This window comes from Nelumbo nucifera, chromosome 2 (genome assembly GCF_055504915.1).
Source record: "Nelumbo nucifera cultivar China Antique chromosome 2, China Antique-T2T, whole genome shotgun sequence".
Classification (NCBI taxonomy): domain Eukaryota; kingdom Viridiplantae; phylum Streptophyta; class Magnoliopsida; order Proteales; family Nelumbonaceae; genus Nelumbo; species Nelumbo nucifera.
This window is the reverse complement of record NC_142650.1, coordinates 1,405,246-1,420,303: the sequence shown is the minus strand read 5'-3', so window position 1 is coordinate 1,420,303 and position 15,058 is coordinate 1,405,246. Positions and strand designations below refer to the sequence as shown.

General features: G+C 39.0%; 1 protein-coding gene across 7 annotated transcripts in view; it reads right to left on the bottom strand.

Annotated features, from left to right (window-relative positions):
- The window catches only part of CTEXP (kinase family with ARM repeat domain-containing protein), a 75,389-nt gene that overhangs the window by 24,616 nt on the left and 35,715 nt on the right, over window positions 1-15,058 (bottom strand). For 6 of the 7 annotated variants that reach the window (XM_088899262.1, XM_088899264.1, XM_088899263.1 and 3 more), the window contains 8 exons: window positions 14,820-14,901; window positions 7,070-7,209; window positions 6,807-6,917; window positions 6,596-6,712; window positions 6,363-6,452; window positions 5,370-5,423; window positions 5,117-5,191; window positions 4,856-4,988 (listed from right to left, as the gene is read on the bottom strand). In XM_088899262.1, the coding sequence (XP_088755388.1) occupies window positions 4,856-4,988; window positions 5,117-5,191; window positions 5,370-5,423; window positions 6,363-6,452; window positions 6,596-6,712; window positions 6,807-6,917; window positions 7,070-7,209; window positions 14,820-14,901 (802 nt within the window). The remainder of the gene's footprint in view (window positions 1-4,855; window positions 4,989-5,116; window positions 5,192-5,369; window positions 5,424-6,362; window positions 6,453-6,595; window positions 6,713-6,806; window positions 6,918-7,069; window positions 7,210-14,819; window positions 14,902-15,058) is intronic. The other variant, XM_088899260.1, reaches the window with a different exon arrangement.

Below are 15,058 nucleotides of genomic sequence, written 5' to 3'. Positions count from 1 at the left end.
AGTATTACTCACTCTTTGAACTGTTCAGTTACTTTCTTTCCGTCTTCATGTGTGTTTCAGGATTTGGCCTCGGGGAAGACGATTGGTAGAGGAAGCATGGTGGATGGTCTCAACGTGTTGGAGAATAAAGCTGGTATTGTGGCTACAGAGTCCTTGAGTTCATCCAGTGAGAGTCAAGCCTATTTATGGCACAATTGTCTTGGTCATCTTTCTTTTGAGTCATTAAAAGTTATGTTTCCAGAGTTGTTTAAGTCTTTGTCAGTTAGTAAGTTGCAGTGTTAGACATGTCAATTGAGTAAACATTGTAGAAGTTCTTTTCCTTTAAGAAATAAAAGATTTGAATTTTCATTTCATATTGTCTATTCTGATGTTTGGGGCCCTGTTACTCTACCTACTGAGGCTAGATATAAGTACTTCATTACTTTGATCGATGATTGCTCTAGATATACTTGGGTTTACCCTATGCGATCTAGAGATGAAGTGGCCAAAATTGTGAAAGACTTTCAATGCATGGTTTCACTCAATTCCAAACTGAAATTCATATTTTCCAAATGGACAATGCAAAAGAGTACTTCCATAGTGATCTCATGGAGTTCTTTGCTTCGTGTGGATCTCTTCAACAAAGCTCTTGTGCTAGGACACCCCAGCAAAACGACATTGCTAAAAGAAAAAACTGTCACCTTCTCGAAGTAGCTCGTGGCTTATTACTCCATATGAATGTTCTAAAACGCTTTTGGATGGATGTTGTTCTATGTGCTACATACATCATCAATCGTATGCCATCTCGGTTACTAGAGTATAAGGCCCCACATCAACTTTTGATTCCTACAGCCCCAATGTCCCCCATTCTAATATGTGTTTTTGGGTGTCATTGTTTTGTTCATAACTTGTCCCCTACTCGGGGTAAACTTGATCCTTGTGTTTTCCTTGGTTACCCTTTATCTCAAAAGGGGTATCGTTGCTATGATCCCACATCACGCAAGTACTATGTCTCTGTAGATGTATCCTTCTTTGAGAATTAACCTTTCCTCTCGATTTCTCCTCAGGGGGAAAATAGGATTGAGGAGAAACACACCCAGACTTAGACTCAATTACCTCCTTTTCCTGATCCTCCATTCCGTGACTTTCTTTGTTGCCACAAAAGCCAGCAGAGTTCAAGAGTCGTAGAACCTGACACTATGCAACCAACATCATCGGATTCTCCGGAGGCAGATCCTCCTCATCAGATAGGTACACTTGTTCCTATTGATATGCTTGAACCTCTCAATGTTGATTCCCATGTCATTAATGATCTTGATGTTCCTACTGCTAAGAGAAAGGGTGTTAGATCCTGTACCACTAATCATCCTATCTCTCACTTTGTGTCCTATAACCATATTTCACCTTCATATCATGCATTCCTCTCTTCTGTTGGCAGTATCTCTATTCCTAAGAATGTGGTAAAAGCTTTATCTAAACCTGAATGGACAGATGCAATGAAGGAAGAAATTGATGCATTGCACAAAAATGGCACTTGGGAGTTGATGGATCTTCCTGAAGGGAAGGAACCAATGGGATGCAAGTGGGTGTTCACAGTGAAGCATAAGGCTGATGGAACTGTTGAAAAGTACAAGGCCAGATTGGTGGCAAAAGGTTTTACACAGGTATATGGAGTAAACTATGCAAAGACATTTGCTCCAATAGCCAAGATGAACTCTATTAGGATTCTTCTCTCATTGGCATCAAATCTTGACTGGGAACTTCACTAGTTGGACATTAAGAATGCTTTCTTGAATGGTGACTTAGAAGAGGAAGTGTACATGACTCAATCTCCAGGTTTTTGTGCCAAAGGCAGTGAGTAGAAGGTGTGCAGGTTAAAAAAATCTTTATATGGGTTGAAACGATCACCTCGGGCCTGATTTAGTAAGTTCCACTTAGCAGTTCACCAGATGGGGTTCAAACAATGCCAGTCAGACCATACTCTGTTTGTGAAGAAAGGTGAAGGGAAAATTGCAACTTTAATTGTATGTGGATGACATAGTGATCACAAGAGACTAGAAGACTGAAATACAGAAACTGAAGAAATTCTTAGCCACTTAATTTGAGATGAAAGATCTAGGACCCTTACGTTATTTCCTTGGAAATGAAGTTGCCCGCTCTCAAAAGGGCATCTTTATTTCCCAATGGAAATATGTACTGGATCTACTAGAAGATACAGGCAAGCTAGGGGTGAAACCAATTGAACCTAACCATTAGTTGGGAGACAATCAGGGGGAGTTCTTGAATGATGTGAAGAAGTTTCAGAGACTTGTAGGGAGACTCTTATATTTGTCTATAACCAGACCTGATATTGCTTATGCAGTGGGGGTCCTTAGTCAGTTCATGCACAACCCTAGGACAACTCACTTTGAAGCTGTAGAGAGGATCCTTAGATACCTCAAGAAGTTTCCAAGAGATGGTTTGTTGTTCTAGAAACATGGACATTTAAAGGTAGAAGTATATACTGATGTTGATTGGGTAGGAGCAGTCGATGACCGAAAGTCTACCAGTGGGTATTGTACCTTTGTAGGAGGTAACTTGGTCACCTAGAGAAGTAAGAAGCAAAATGTGGTGGCCAGATCCAGTGCTAAAGCAGAATACAGAGCTATGTCTCATGGAGTTAGGTGAACTGGGTCTTGTAGTTAACAACCCTATGTCACTCTATTGCGACAATAAATCTGCTATCAACATTGCTATTAATCCATTCCTCGATGATAGGACGAAACACATTGAAGTGGACAAGCATTTTATTAGAGAAAAACTTGTGAGTGGAGAAGTGTTCACTCCATATGTTAGCTCAGAGGAACAACTTGCAAACATCTTCACCAAGGGTCTTCAACATGTGCGGCATAATGATTTGTGTGACAAGTTGGGCATGATTGACATCTATGCTCCAAGTTGAGGGGAAGTGTTGAAATAGTTTATTTTATTTCTTGTCTATTATTGTTTGTCTTGTTAGGGTCTGTTTGGTTGATTTAAAGCCTTTTTATTTTTTGTTATTGTACTTTACTTACAGCAGGGGCACAAGGGTCTTTTTCCCTTTTATTTTAGACGCCCTATAAATATTAATAGAAGTTAGCACCGCCTGCACTTTTCCATCGTCGCCAATCTCTCCTCTTCTCTTCTACCTTCTCTCTTCTTCTTCTCTTCCCTTTCTCTCTTATTTCTAGTCGGCCTTACTGTCAAGAGCCACGAAGGCAATTTGCTCTCCCTCTGAGTTATTCATCACATTTCGCCTCTTCTCTTCGGATTGTACTAGGGCATACACTTCTTGTACTGAAGGAAGAACTTTACTTCCTAATATCTGAACTCTAAGAGACTCATATACTAGGTTCAGCCCCAAGAGGAAGGCAAAGACCCATTATTGGGAAACCAGAGATTTGTAGACCTTAGCATCAGCATCACACTTCCAGTCTATGTTCTGATAGTGGTCTGGTTCTTTCCATATCGAGGTCAAATCTGAGTAATATGATGAGAGACTCCTTTCCCCCTGCTTACAAGTAGAGGAGGCAACTTGCAACTGGTATATTTTGGCATAGTGACATTGCTCTGAATAAGTAGATTTTGCTTGCTCCCAAATTTCAACAGCTGTTTCAGCCCACATGAATGTCTTCCTGACCGGAGGCAGTATGTAAAGTAGCAGCCATGACATCACCATGCTGTTTTCCTGATCCCACCTATCATGCTCTGCACCCTGAGACTTCGGTTCTTTGGTTTTACCATTAATAATAGCCCACCTTCCCCCTGGAAGTTATGTACAGTTTAATTCCCTGACCATTCTAGGTAATTGAGACCATCAAAAGGTATTACAGCCATGGGGAAGCTCATATCAAATCCTCCACTCACTCCACCTTGATTGGAAGGTCCACTAGACACACTAGAATCCTCAGATGACATGATATAAGGACTGATTTGACAGTTCAGTTCAATTCAGTTCACTTCAGCCACAATTCAGCCACAGTTCAGCCGAGTTCAGTTCACAGTTCACAGTTTCACGGGAAGCCCAGTTTAGTTCAGTCAAAAAACAGATCTTAGGAACACCACACACATATAAGGAGGCAATTCAGGAACTAGACAGCCCTTATAATATAACCCTTCAACAACTACTTGAGCACACAACCACTATAATTCCCCAAGAGACATTGGCAAACCACTGTCACACAATCACAGGTCATTCAGACCAACACCACCCAGTTGTCTGGGTACAAGAAACAGGATCACCCGATCCACAGTTCCAAAAAAAAAACACTGGTTGCAGGTCATCCAGACCTCTAAAACCCACTTACCTGGGTACAAGAAAGGATCACACGATCCACAGGATTAAGAAGACTTGCCTTCACAGCATCAGAGTTCCCTTCTTTTAGGGTTTTCTTGGCACACGACCAAGAAAGAAAGGAAGAGAACCTAAAAGAAATCCCTTCAGATCAGTTCGATCCACTCCCTAATCAGATTCGATCCACAGTAGAGGAGGAACTGAGAGATTGAGGAAGAAGAAAATGAGAAGACTTTGTCGCACTGCTTCTAACCCCAGAAAACCTGCTCTGATACCATGTCTTCTGGGTTGAACATATCAGAGAAACAGAAAAGAAAGGGTGAAGAAAGGAAGAGAGACGAAGAGAATTCTGGGATCAAAAAGTTGACTGGTGGCACCGGTCATTAGTATTTATATTAGGGTGTCCCAGCTAATAATAAAATAAAGTAAGATTACAAGAATGCCCCTGCGGCACTAAAGAACAGAAAAATAACAAAGAATTAATTAATTAATTAATTAAGGAAACTAACTAACTAACTAACAGATTTCAACAGAAACAAAAAAAAAAAGGAGTAAAGATTTTACATTGAAGACCACTTATAAAGTTAATGTGGAAAAATGGCAACATAAAAGTTGATGTACCTGCTCCGCGGGCAGGAGAGAAAGTATCATGCAATGCACGAACTGTAAATGCATTGATTAAAACTCTCTTCCTTGCCTGCATTACAAATGTCAACTTTATTTTTTTGGAAAGATATATGGATAAACAATTTTGTGAACTGAACACCCTAAAGCATGATATCTCAAAGTAGAGAAAGATTATTGTAATAGGTCCAAGATACCAACCCCCTCATTAAGATATCCAGCAATATTGCCAAGCAGGATGGTGGTATTTGTTCTAACGGCTGGTTCTTCATCTACCTATACAGGAAAGAAATTATTAAAACCACTGATTAAACAATATACAGAAACACACAATCATTCATTTTTTTCTGATTATAGCAATTTAAAAATCATATTTTTTTAAATGCATGAAAAGAAATCCAAAAACACAAGATCAAACAAAAACAATAAATAAAACTTCAGTCTCAGGAAATACCTGTAACTTGGAAAGATATTTGAGCAATGATCCTGAAATAGTATGTTGAGACAGCTGTCCAGGCCAAAATGAAAGTAACTATTTAGATACTCAGGAACCCATGGAAAATCATGTGCTTCCATAAGAAAAGGGAAAAACAGAACATATTCCTCAGTAATGAAATGGTGCAAGACCTAAATAGTCCCGGGAAAGAAGTTAAGAAATTAACAGACTCTTACAAGAAATTAACAGTCTTGCAAGGTCTGCAAGACGAAGAATGAGAAATACTGAGTTGTAAAACTAGTAATATCTTTTTTTTTATCAGTAACAGAAAATTTTCATTGATTAAACAGCATAATTATAAGAAGATGAGAGGTAAACTTTCTTAACTCTCAAAAAAACAACAGTTACAACTGAGCCCAAAATAATTGACTTCTTCCCACCCCTTGTTTTGCAAGCACATCGGTAAAAACATTAGCAGTCCGTTTGACCCAGTTAACTTTCACGTCCATATTCTGTGTCAGCCACTTGAACTTATTCCTCTCACCATTAAAGATCCAGAAACCCATTCCTTTTGCAGTCAATCCACCACCATCTTTGAATCACCATCTATTACCAGTTTGCTCAAATTCAACTCTTTTGCCTTCTGCACTCCCTCCATAACGGCTAGAATCTCAGCCCCTCAGTGAGTTGCCCACCCCAATTGGACCAGAGTACATGCCAATTATTTTCCCTTCACCATTTCTGTACACACCTCCAATACCAGAAGGACATGGGTTTTCAGCAATACTCCCACAAAATTTAGTTTGATGTAATCATTGGCTAGAGGAACCCAAAGGGAGCTTGCAATGGCCTTGTGACACTCTGTACCAGTCACTTCCTTCCAATTTTTCAAAAATCATTAGAAGACAGCAAAAAGCTCCAGCCACAATGGTCTCAATAATCGCCTCTTTGCTTCTTTCCTTACTAAAGAATTTATGATTAAAATGACTAATAAGTGACAGATATGCATACCTTAGGAGCAAGAATGAGCATAGACTTTAATGTCAATTCCCGAAGAAAAGCAGAAGTATCAGAAAACCCAGTGGCAACATGAGGGTATACCTAATTGCAAGCATTACCTAGAAAATTTAGGATTTCTAATCTGATAGCAAACAAAGAAAAATCTATGAGGATCTACATTTGAATCTGATAAAGTCGGATTTAGCTTGATTTGATGAGAAAAACAGTCACCGTAGGCCACATACTTGCTCGTCTACAACTTGAGCTGATAATGATTCTCCAAATTGGTCTATGTGCTGAAGAAGGCTGACCCTAATAGCTCGGTCGTTGGAGCCAAAGAGTTTCACAATAGTTGGTAGCACCTATAATTAACAAGAACGAATTAACAGTTTCCACCTGCCCTAAGGATGTAAACATCACAAGGAAATTAATAATGAGCATTAAAAAGAAAATAACCTTAACATTGAATTCTTCAGTTGAAAGCCATGAGCCCATCTTGAGCAATGCAGTTAAGGCAGGAGCAACAGCTGAACCAAATTCTAAAGCCGAAGCTAATAAAGGGAGTAGCTGCAGAACTCCAATGATCAAATTGCAAGTTGGCACCCCTCAATAAAAAAGGCGACAGCTATTTATCAAAAAATAAATAAAAAAGGCAACAGGAAAATGTTACACTATGATAATACATATCAAGGTTTTAATTCTTGTTTCAAGCATCTGACCTTCTTTAGAACAATTTGGCGAGGTAGTTTCTCAGCCAAGTTTGGAAGCCTACGGAAAAAGGTGTCCTTCTCAACACTATCTTTCAAATTTAAAATTTCCATGAATTGTATGGTCTCTACCAACATATTCTGAAAAAACTCTGCCAAGAATGTTAACCTCTCTAATAAGTATAAAGAAGTAACAGGGGAAATTTGCAGCTCAATGGTAAAACAATAACATAGGTGACATCAACCAAGCAATGGTAAAAGATAAAACAGGGAATGTAATAAAAGAGAAGAAAAAGAAAGAAAGAAATAAACGGCCCTAAATGAAAAGCTTCCAGCGGGTTTGAATAACTTAAATATTACCAAAGATTCAGATATTCCTGATAGCAATCCCAATAGCTAATTATAAATTGTAGTAAGATCATGATCCACTTAAACTTAAGAAAACTATAGTTCTTCAAAACTCCAATACTAGGTGAATTTCATGCTCCAGAACCGTGTCCACCATTCAGAAGGGATCCTCTCGGTATTACTCATAAAGTTGGGAAGGCAGTTCCTATCTCCTAAGTTTCACTCCCATGGTGAAAGCAGGAAATCAGAGTCAACTTTCTTTCTCAGACATGTAAGAAATTGTGAAAATTTGAGAGAAAAAATGAATTGATTGTATTGTCTTGGAAGGAGCATATACACAACTTTATATAGAATTACAGAGCTAATTTACAGGGTGATAAAATAGGAAACTAACTTTTCCTAAAAAACTAATTTCTATATCAGTGGGATTCTCCAATTAATATCCCATGATTCTAGGATATCCCATGATTCTAGGAAATTAAGTTTCCTAAACTGATGGACCTAAAATTATGGAAAATCAATCAAAGAGTCAATCTTCTACTTTCCAACACTCCCCCTCAAGCTGGTGAATATGCATCTTTCATTCCCAACTTGGAGATAAGTCCTTAGAATGCCACACTGCAAAGCCCTTTTGTCAGCACATCTGCCAGTTGACCATTCGTTGAGACGTATGGAGTGCAAATTAATCCGCTATCCAGCTTTTCCTTTATGAAATGCCTATCTATCTCAATGTGCTTTGTCCTGTCATGTTGGACGGGATTGTGAGCAATGTTAATAGCTGACTTGTTGTCACAGAATAACCTCATTGGACCTTCCCATCTGATCTTTAGGTCTTCCAAAATTATCTTGAGCCATAGTAATTCACATACTCCCTGAGCCATTGCCCTGAATTCTGCCTCCGCACTTGATCTAACTACCACATTTTGCTTCTTACTCCTCCATGTCACAAGATTTCCTCCAAGGAACGTACAGTAACCTGTAGTGGACCGCCTATCCATGGGAGAGCCTGCATAATCTGCATCGGTGTATGCCTCTAGGGTTAATCCAGTATTTCTTTTAAACAAGATTCCTTTGCCAGGATTAGCCTTTAGGTAATGTAGTATCCTATAGACCGCCTGTAGGTGAACCTCTTTCAGGTTGTGCATAAACTGGCTAGCCATGCTCACGGCATATGCTATGCCTGGCCTTGTATGGGCAAGATATATAAGTTTTCCTACTAATCTTTGGTACATTTCCCTATTCACGGCTGGATCTTCATTTGCTTCTCCCAATTTGTGATTTGGCTCAATCGGTGTGGAGGATGGTTTGCATGCTAACTTTCCTGTCTCTCTTAAAAGATCTGTTACATATTTCTGTTGTGAGATAAAGATGCCTTCTCTGGAAATGAGCTACTTCAATCCCTAGAAAATACTTCAATCTCCCAAGTTCTTTTATTTCGAATTCTTTGACTAGGCATCTTCTCAAGGCTTCCTTCTCCTTTTCATCATTTCCTGTCACAATTATGTCATCGACATATACCAGAAGAGTCGTGACTCCCCCTGCATCCGAATGCTTTATAAAGAGTGTATGATCTCCCTGACTTTGTTTGTATCCGATGGCAAGCATAACTTTAGTAAATCTTCCAAACCACGCCCTAGGTGATTGCTTGAGACCATATAGTGCTTTCTTCAACCTGCAAACTTTATTTCCTTTTAGATTTTCTTTGAAGCCCGGAGGAATATCCATGTATATCTCCTCCGCTAAATTACCGTGAAGAAAAGCATTCTTTACATCAAATTGCTCCAAGTACCAGTCAAAGTTAGTTGCTAGTGACAACAAAATTCTTACCGTATTCATCTTAGCCACTGGAGCGAATGTCTCCTGATAGTCAACACCATAGGTTTGTGTATATCCTTTTGCCACGAGTCTTGCCTTGTATCTTTCTAGAGAGCCGTCTGACTTGTACTTTACTGTGAAAACCCACTTGCAGCCCACGGGTTTCTTTCCTGATGGTAGGTCAACAATTTCCCATGTTTGATTCTTATCTAGAGCCTGCATCTCTTCTCTCATAGCATCTTTCCATTTCTCATCAGATAATGCCTCAGATAAAGTATTAGGAATATGAATGGTGTTTAGACTAACTAGGAAACTCCTATGTGATGGTGAGAATTTTTTAAAGGACACAAAATTTGCTAAGGGATATAAGGGATGTTTAGTGCATTCTCTTGTGCCTTTCCTAAGAGCAATAGGAAGATCTTGGTCAGATGCTAATTCAGAAGAAATTTATGGAACTGTATTTACCTCATTCTCAGGATTAGGAGTTGAATCTTGAACCTGCACAAGATTAGGATCCTGGTTTCTTCTTCTTGAATATACCTGCAATCTCATAGAGTCACAAAATTCATCATTCTCTGTCATGGGTCTGGTATGAATGGGTGAAGAAGTTGGTTTGGTTTGAGGTGGTTCGATAAGTGCAGATACGGATTGAACTGATATAGATGCTGAGTTTGGGTATTGAGAAACTGTAGGTAGACCAAGCGGGAACAATTCTCTGTCCTTATCTTCAATGAATGACAAAGACTCCCCCTGAAGATAAGGTTGAGTGAAATATGGTGTTTTTTCTTCAAAAGTGACATCAATAGAGACAAAGAATTTTTTAGTAGGTGGGTGGTAACACTTATAACCCTTTTGGGTGGACGAATAACCCACAAAAATACACTTGATGGCTCTTGGATCTAACTTCCCTCTATTATGGGTATGAACATGGACAAAAGCAGTGCATCCAAAGATTCTTGGGGTGAGATTATTTGTTGTACGTAGATCGGGATAAAATTGAGAAAGTGTTTCCATTGGTGTTTTAAATCCCAACACCCTCGAAGGTAATCGATTTATAATGTATGCGGCTGTAAGCACAGCTTCCCCCCAATAGGTTTTTGGAAAATGCTGGTGGAAAAGTAAGGCTCGGGTTGCAGCTAGTAGATGACCATTCTTCCTTTTTGCTACTCCGTTTTGTTGTGGAGTATTAATGCAGGAGGATTCATGGATAATCCCTTCTTTTTGAAAATATGGGGATAAAGTTTGGTTGAAATAATCCCGTGCATTATCCGATCTAAATCTTTTGATTCTGACCCCAAACTGATTTTGGATCATGTTATGGAAATTTGGGAGTACACTACTTACATCTGATTTAGATTTAAGAAGAAAGATCCAAGAGACCCTAGTGCAATCATCAATAAAAGAGACGAACCATCGTGAGCCAGACACATTTGGAACTGTGGAGGGTCCCCATATATCACTATGGATCAAAAAGAATGGGACTGAACTTCTATTGTTACTGATTGGAAAGGGCACACGCTTGTGTTTTGCAAATTCACACACATCACAATGAAAATAATCAACACTCAATCCTTTAAACAAGGAGGGAAACATAGTTTTCAGAATTCCAAAAGATGGATGTCCTAGTCTAAAGTGATGAAGCCAAATGGTGTCTTTGTTGGATGATGAAAGGAATGACAGAGATAACTTATCCTGGACAATATTTGATTTGCATGATTCTTCAAGATAGTAGAGTCCATTCTTCTCCTTAGCAAGTCCAATCCTCTTCCCTGAATCCTGGTGAGTTTTTGGATGGATATCAGTTTAGTGGACAATTTTGGAACATGAAGGACACTTTTTAGTGTAAGTGATGGATTAATATGGATATCCCCAAGGCCAGCTACGGTAGTAAGGGAACCGTCTGCAATGGCTATTTTTCGATTGCTTGGGCAGGGGGTGTAAGTGCTAAAATGTAGTGAGGAGTGAGTCATGTGATCTGTGGCTCCTGAGTCAATAACCCATAAATCCCTAATAGGTTCATCTGAGACATTTAGCCCGTGAGGAATAGAAAACTTACCTGAGATTGCAAGAGAGCCTGTACCACTAGGTTTCTCCAACGATCCCAGAAGCCCCCTTAACTTTTCGATCTCCTCCTTATTGAACTCAGTCTTGTCTGGAGGCTTTTCTTGGCTCGGCTGATTTGTGGTGAAGTTAGCTTGACTTCGACTCTTCTGTTGTCCTCCTCGGTAGCCCCATTCCCTATTCGATGGTTTACCATTCAGCTTCCAACACTTCTCTTTGGTGTGCCTTGGTTTCTTGCAATAGGTACACCAAAGAGACTCCTTGTTGTCCCGTGCAGAGGACAAATCTGTCTTCATTCCTTCCAGTATTTTCGGTTGTTCCATCCTTGTAGTCATGGCTGAACCTTCTAGTACTTGGGGTTCAAGCATAACTCCCCTACGGCTTTCAGCACGAATCAGAGAAATAGTCTCATTTAGAGATGGTACCTCTTCTTTGCCGAGAATCTGGACCCTAACTTGATCAAATTCTGCGTTGAGTCCTGCAAGAAAGTCATAAACGCGATCTTTTTCGATAAAACTCTTTAGGATTGCTGCATCTGCTGCACATTTAGTCTCAATGCACCGATAATGATCGAGTTCTTGCCACAGGTTCTGCAGTAAATTTGCATACTCGGTAACTGTCCTGCTGCCTTGTTTAGTTGCTCCAGTCTTGACTTTGATTTCGTACACTTGTGCTGCATCACGTGCTTTTGAATATGTTTGTCGGACGGCATCCCAGATCTCTTTAGCCGTGGATAAAAACATACACGTGTCGCTGATTTCAGGGTTCATTGAATTCCATAACCATGACATGATCATGGAGTCAGCTTCGTCCCATGCATCAAATCTTGGATCTCCTTCCTTCGGTCCCATCCCTAAGAGATGGCTAAGCTTTCCTTTTCCCTTTAAATATGTTCGAACAAACTGAGACCACTTCAAATAATTTTTCCCGTTCAACCTATATGCTGCCCGAATGTTTTGCAGGTCGCCAGATGCTTGATGTGAGGAAACTTCTTCCAATTGTGCAGTGGTATTTGATACGGTGACTTTTGACATATTGGGTGGGCTTCAAGAAAGAGAGAAAAACAAACAATGAAGGTCTGAAAAACTTAGTAAGGGTTGGCGATGAAGGCCTAAAGAATCTTTCAGCCAATGTAAAAAAAAAAGGTAACTGTAATGCTCCACCAAACTGAAGAGTGGATCGAAACCACTCAAAATCAAAACTGATCCAAATGAAACCAAAGGGATTCAGTAAATCTGCTCTGGGCAACACCAGATCTAAGATTTCAGACTGATCTGATGTCTCTACAAAGAGATCCAAGAAAAAAGGATGAATCCGATGGCGCAACAGTCTAGAAGAAGCAAAAATGTAGAGTTCAGATCTGTAGCCGATCTCGAAGAAGAATCAAGGACACTCAAGAACCTCCCAAATACTGTTTGAGAGTTCTTGAACCAGCAGCAGAGATGACCAAAGAGATGCTATGTGTGGATTAGGTCGTAACCTGGCTCTGATACCATGTGAAAATTTGAGAGAAAAAATGGATTGATTGTATTGTCTTGGAAGGAGCATATACACAACTTTATATAGAATTACAGAGCTAATTTACAGGGTGATAAAATAGGAAACTAACTTTTCCTAAAAAACTAATTTCTATATCAGTGGGATTCTCCAATTAATATCCCATGATTCTAGGATATCCCATGATTCTAGGAAATTAAGTTTCCTAAACTGATGGACCTAAAATTATGGAGAATCAATCAAAGAGTCAATCTTCTACTTTCCAACAGAAATATCTCAGAGTTGACATGGATATGAATTATGCAGAAAATTTTAATCTGATGAGTGTAGTTTCCATGCTCTGGAACCTTGTCCACCATTCAAGAGGGGATCCTCCTCTGGACTTCACTCTAGTAGAATGTAGTTCCTATCTCACAAATTGCACTCCCAGTGGAAACCAGAAAACAAAGTCCTCTCTCATGGATATCTAATAGATACCCAGAATCAGCGTGAATCATCATTATCATCATCATCATCATCATCATCCAAGGCTTATGCCAACTATATCCGGTTGGCTACATGAGTCGCATCTCAAAGAGTCAAACATAAATATGAATCGCAAAACTAGATATTTTTTATAAGTAAGCGCAAAACTAGATTTCTGTATGTATTCCTCATCAACTATAGGTCTATTGCTCATTAATAGTGGTTTTCCCCATTGCTGATAATTGTTTGGAGAAGATTCCATGGATGTCGCAACAGAGAACAGTTTCAGGTTTTCTCTGTTGCTGATAATTGTTTGGAGAAAATTCCATGGATCTGCATAACAGACAACAATTTCAGGTTTTCTTGGTTGCTGATAATTGTTTGGAGAAGATTTCATGTATAATCTTCATCAACTGTAGGTCTATTGTTCATTAACAATGATTACCCTCCATTTCAAGGAGCAATCACATTGAATTTTAGTGATTACTCCCTTGGGAATCCAGATCCTTCAAGAGTTGGAGTCACATCAATCATGAGGAAGATTTTTCTCTGGTTTACTTAGGTTCCATGGACCATGAAAACTACATTGATGTAGAGACAACATCACTACTTCGGGTACTGTATGATATATCTCTTGGTTATAATCAATGGAGAATGAGGGAGACTCAAAGATGGGTGAAGAATGATTGAGAGGGCCCTGTACTTTGCAGCACACTACGAGGGAGGCTAGATCCTTAGCTGCCAGAGAAAATATCTTATTCTTCTGGTTCCAGAGGAGAAATTTACAGGAGCAATTTGGGGGTTTGCTCTTCTTGGAGTTATTGTTGTGGGATGCTTCCAGATTTACAATAGGAGGGGTAATCTCTTGCAGGTTGACCTCTCCAATCCTGGAATGCCTTTTTTATTGTACCTTCTCCCTTTGTTGATATATTCTCAATTAAATTTATCCATTGATACAAAAATCAGAGAAGGGTAGTAATATTGTACTTCAAAGAACCACTTCATCAGTATGAATTGGTGTTGGAGGAAAACAATTTCTTTAAGCCATTTAACAATTCCAACCTCTCTGTCTGTTATGAAAGATGGGACGACAAGGGAAAAAAGTCAAAAACATTCAAATTGTTATACAAAAAGCAGCAATAGTTTCAAGGGTTAGAAGCAAGGTGACGGAGATGGTTATCTTTTGTTTTAAGCCATGATATTTCTATCGATAGTGCCCAATTCTGATAATTCCAAATGAAGAACTCTATAATTTCATTTGTAAAACAAAACAAACAGATCTGAACAGACTAATCTCCATTTCTTTGGTCTAGACACAACATAGATGCAATTCCACAAGAAGATCTAGCTAAACTTGGAGTGGAAATTGATACATGTCAATATTCTAGATATTCTCAAAATAAATCTTCAACAACTTATATGAATTGCAGACTAATTAGTTGTTTCAGAAAGCAAAGCTAATAGGAAAAAAAAAGGTCAAAATATTAATATTACAATAGAATTAATAGATGTAAAAAATTGCCCACATTTAAATGTGAGGTGTGTACAGAAACTCCTTAGAAAAGAAAGGACTCACCACCGTTATCTATAAGCTTTGAAGCATTCAATCGACGAGCAGGTGTTGAACTCAAAAGCCTCTGATAATCTGGAAGTAGAGACTGAGGAAAGAATGGATAAGTGAAAAAAGAATTGAATTTTCCAAGAGTAAGAAAGATGGAGAAACTTCTAAAAACATGCATAAACTTCCAGATATAGAAATATGGTCCTTCCAATTGGGCATATCAAGATAATGGATGTCTCCATTTTGTAATAAAC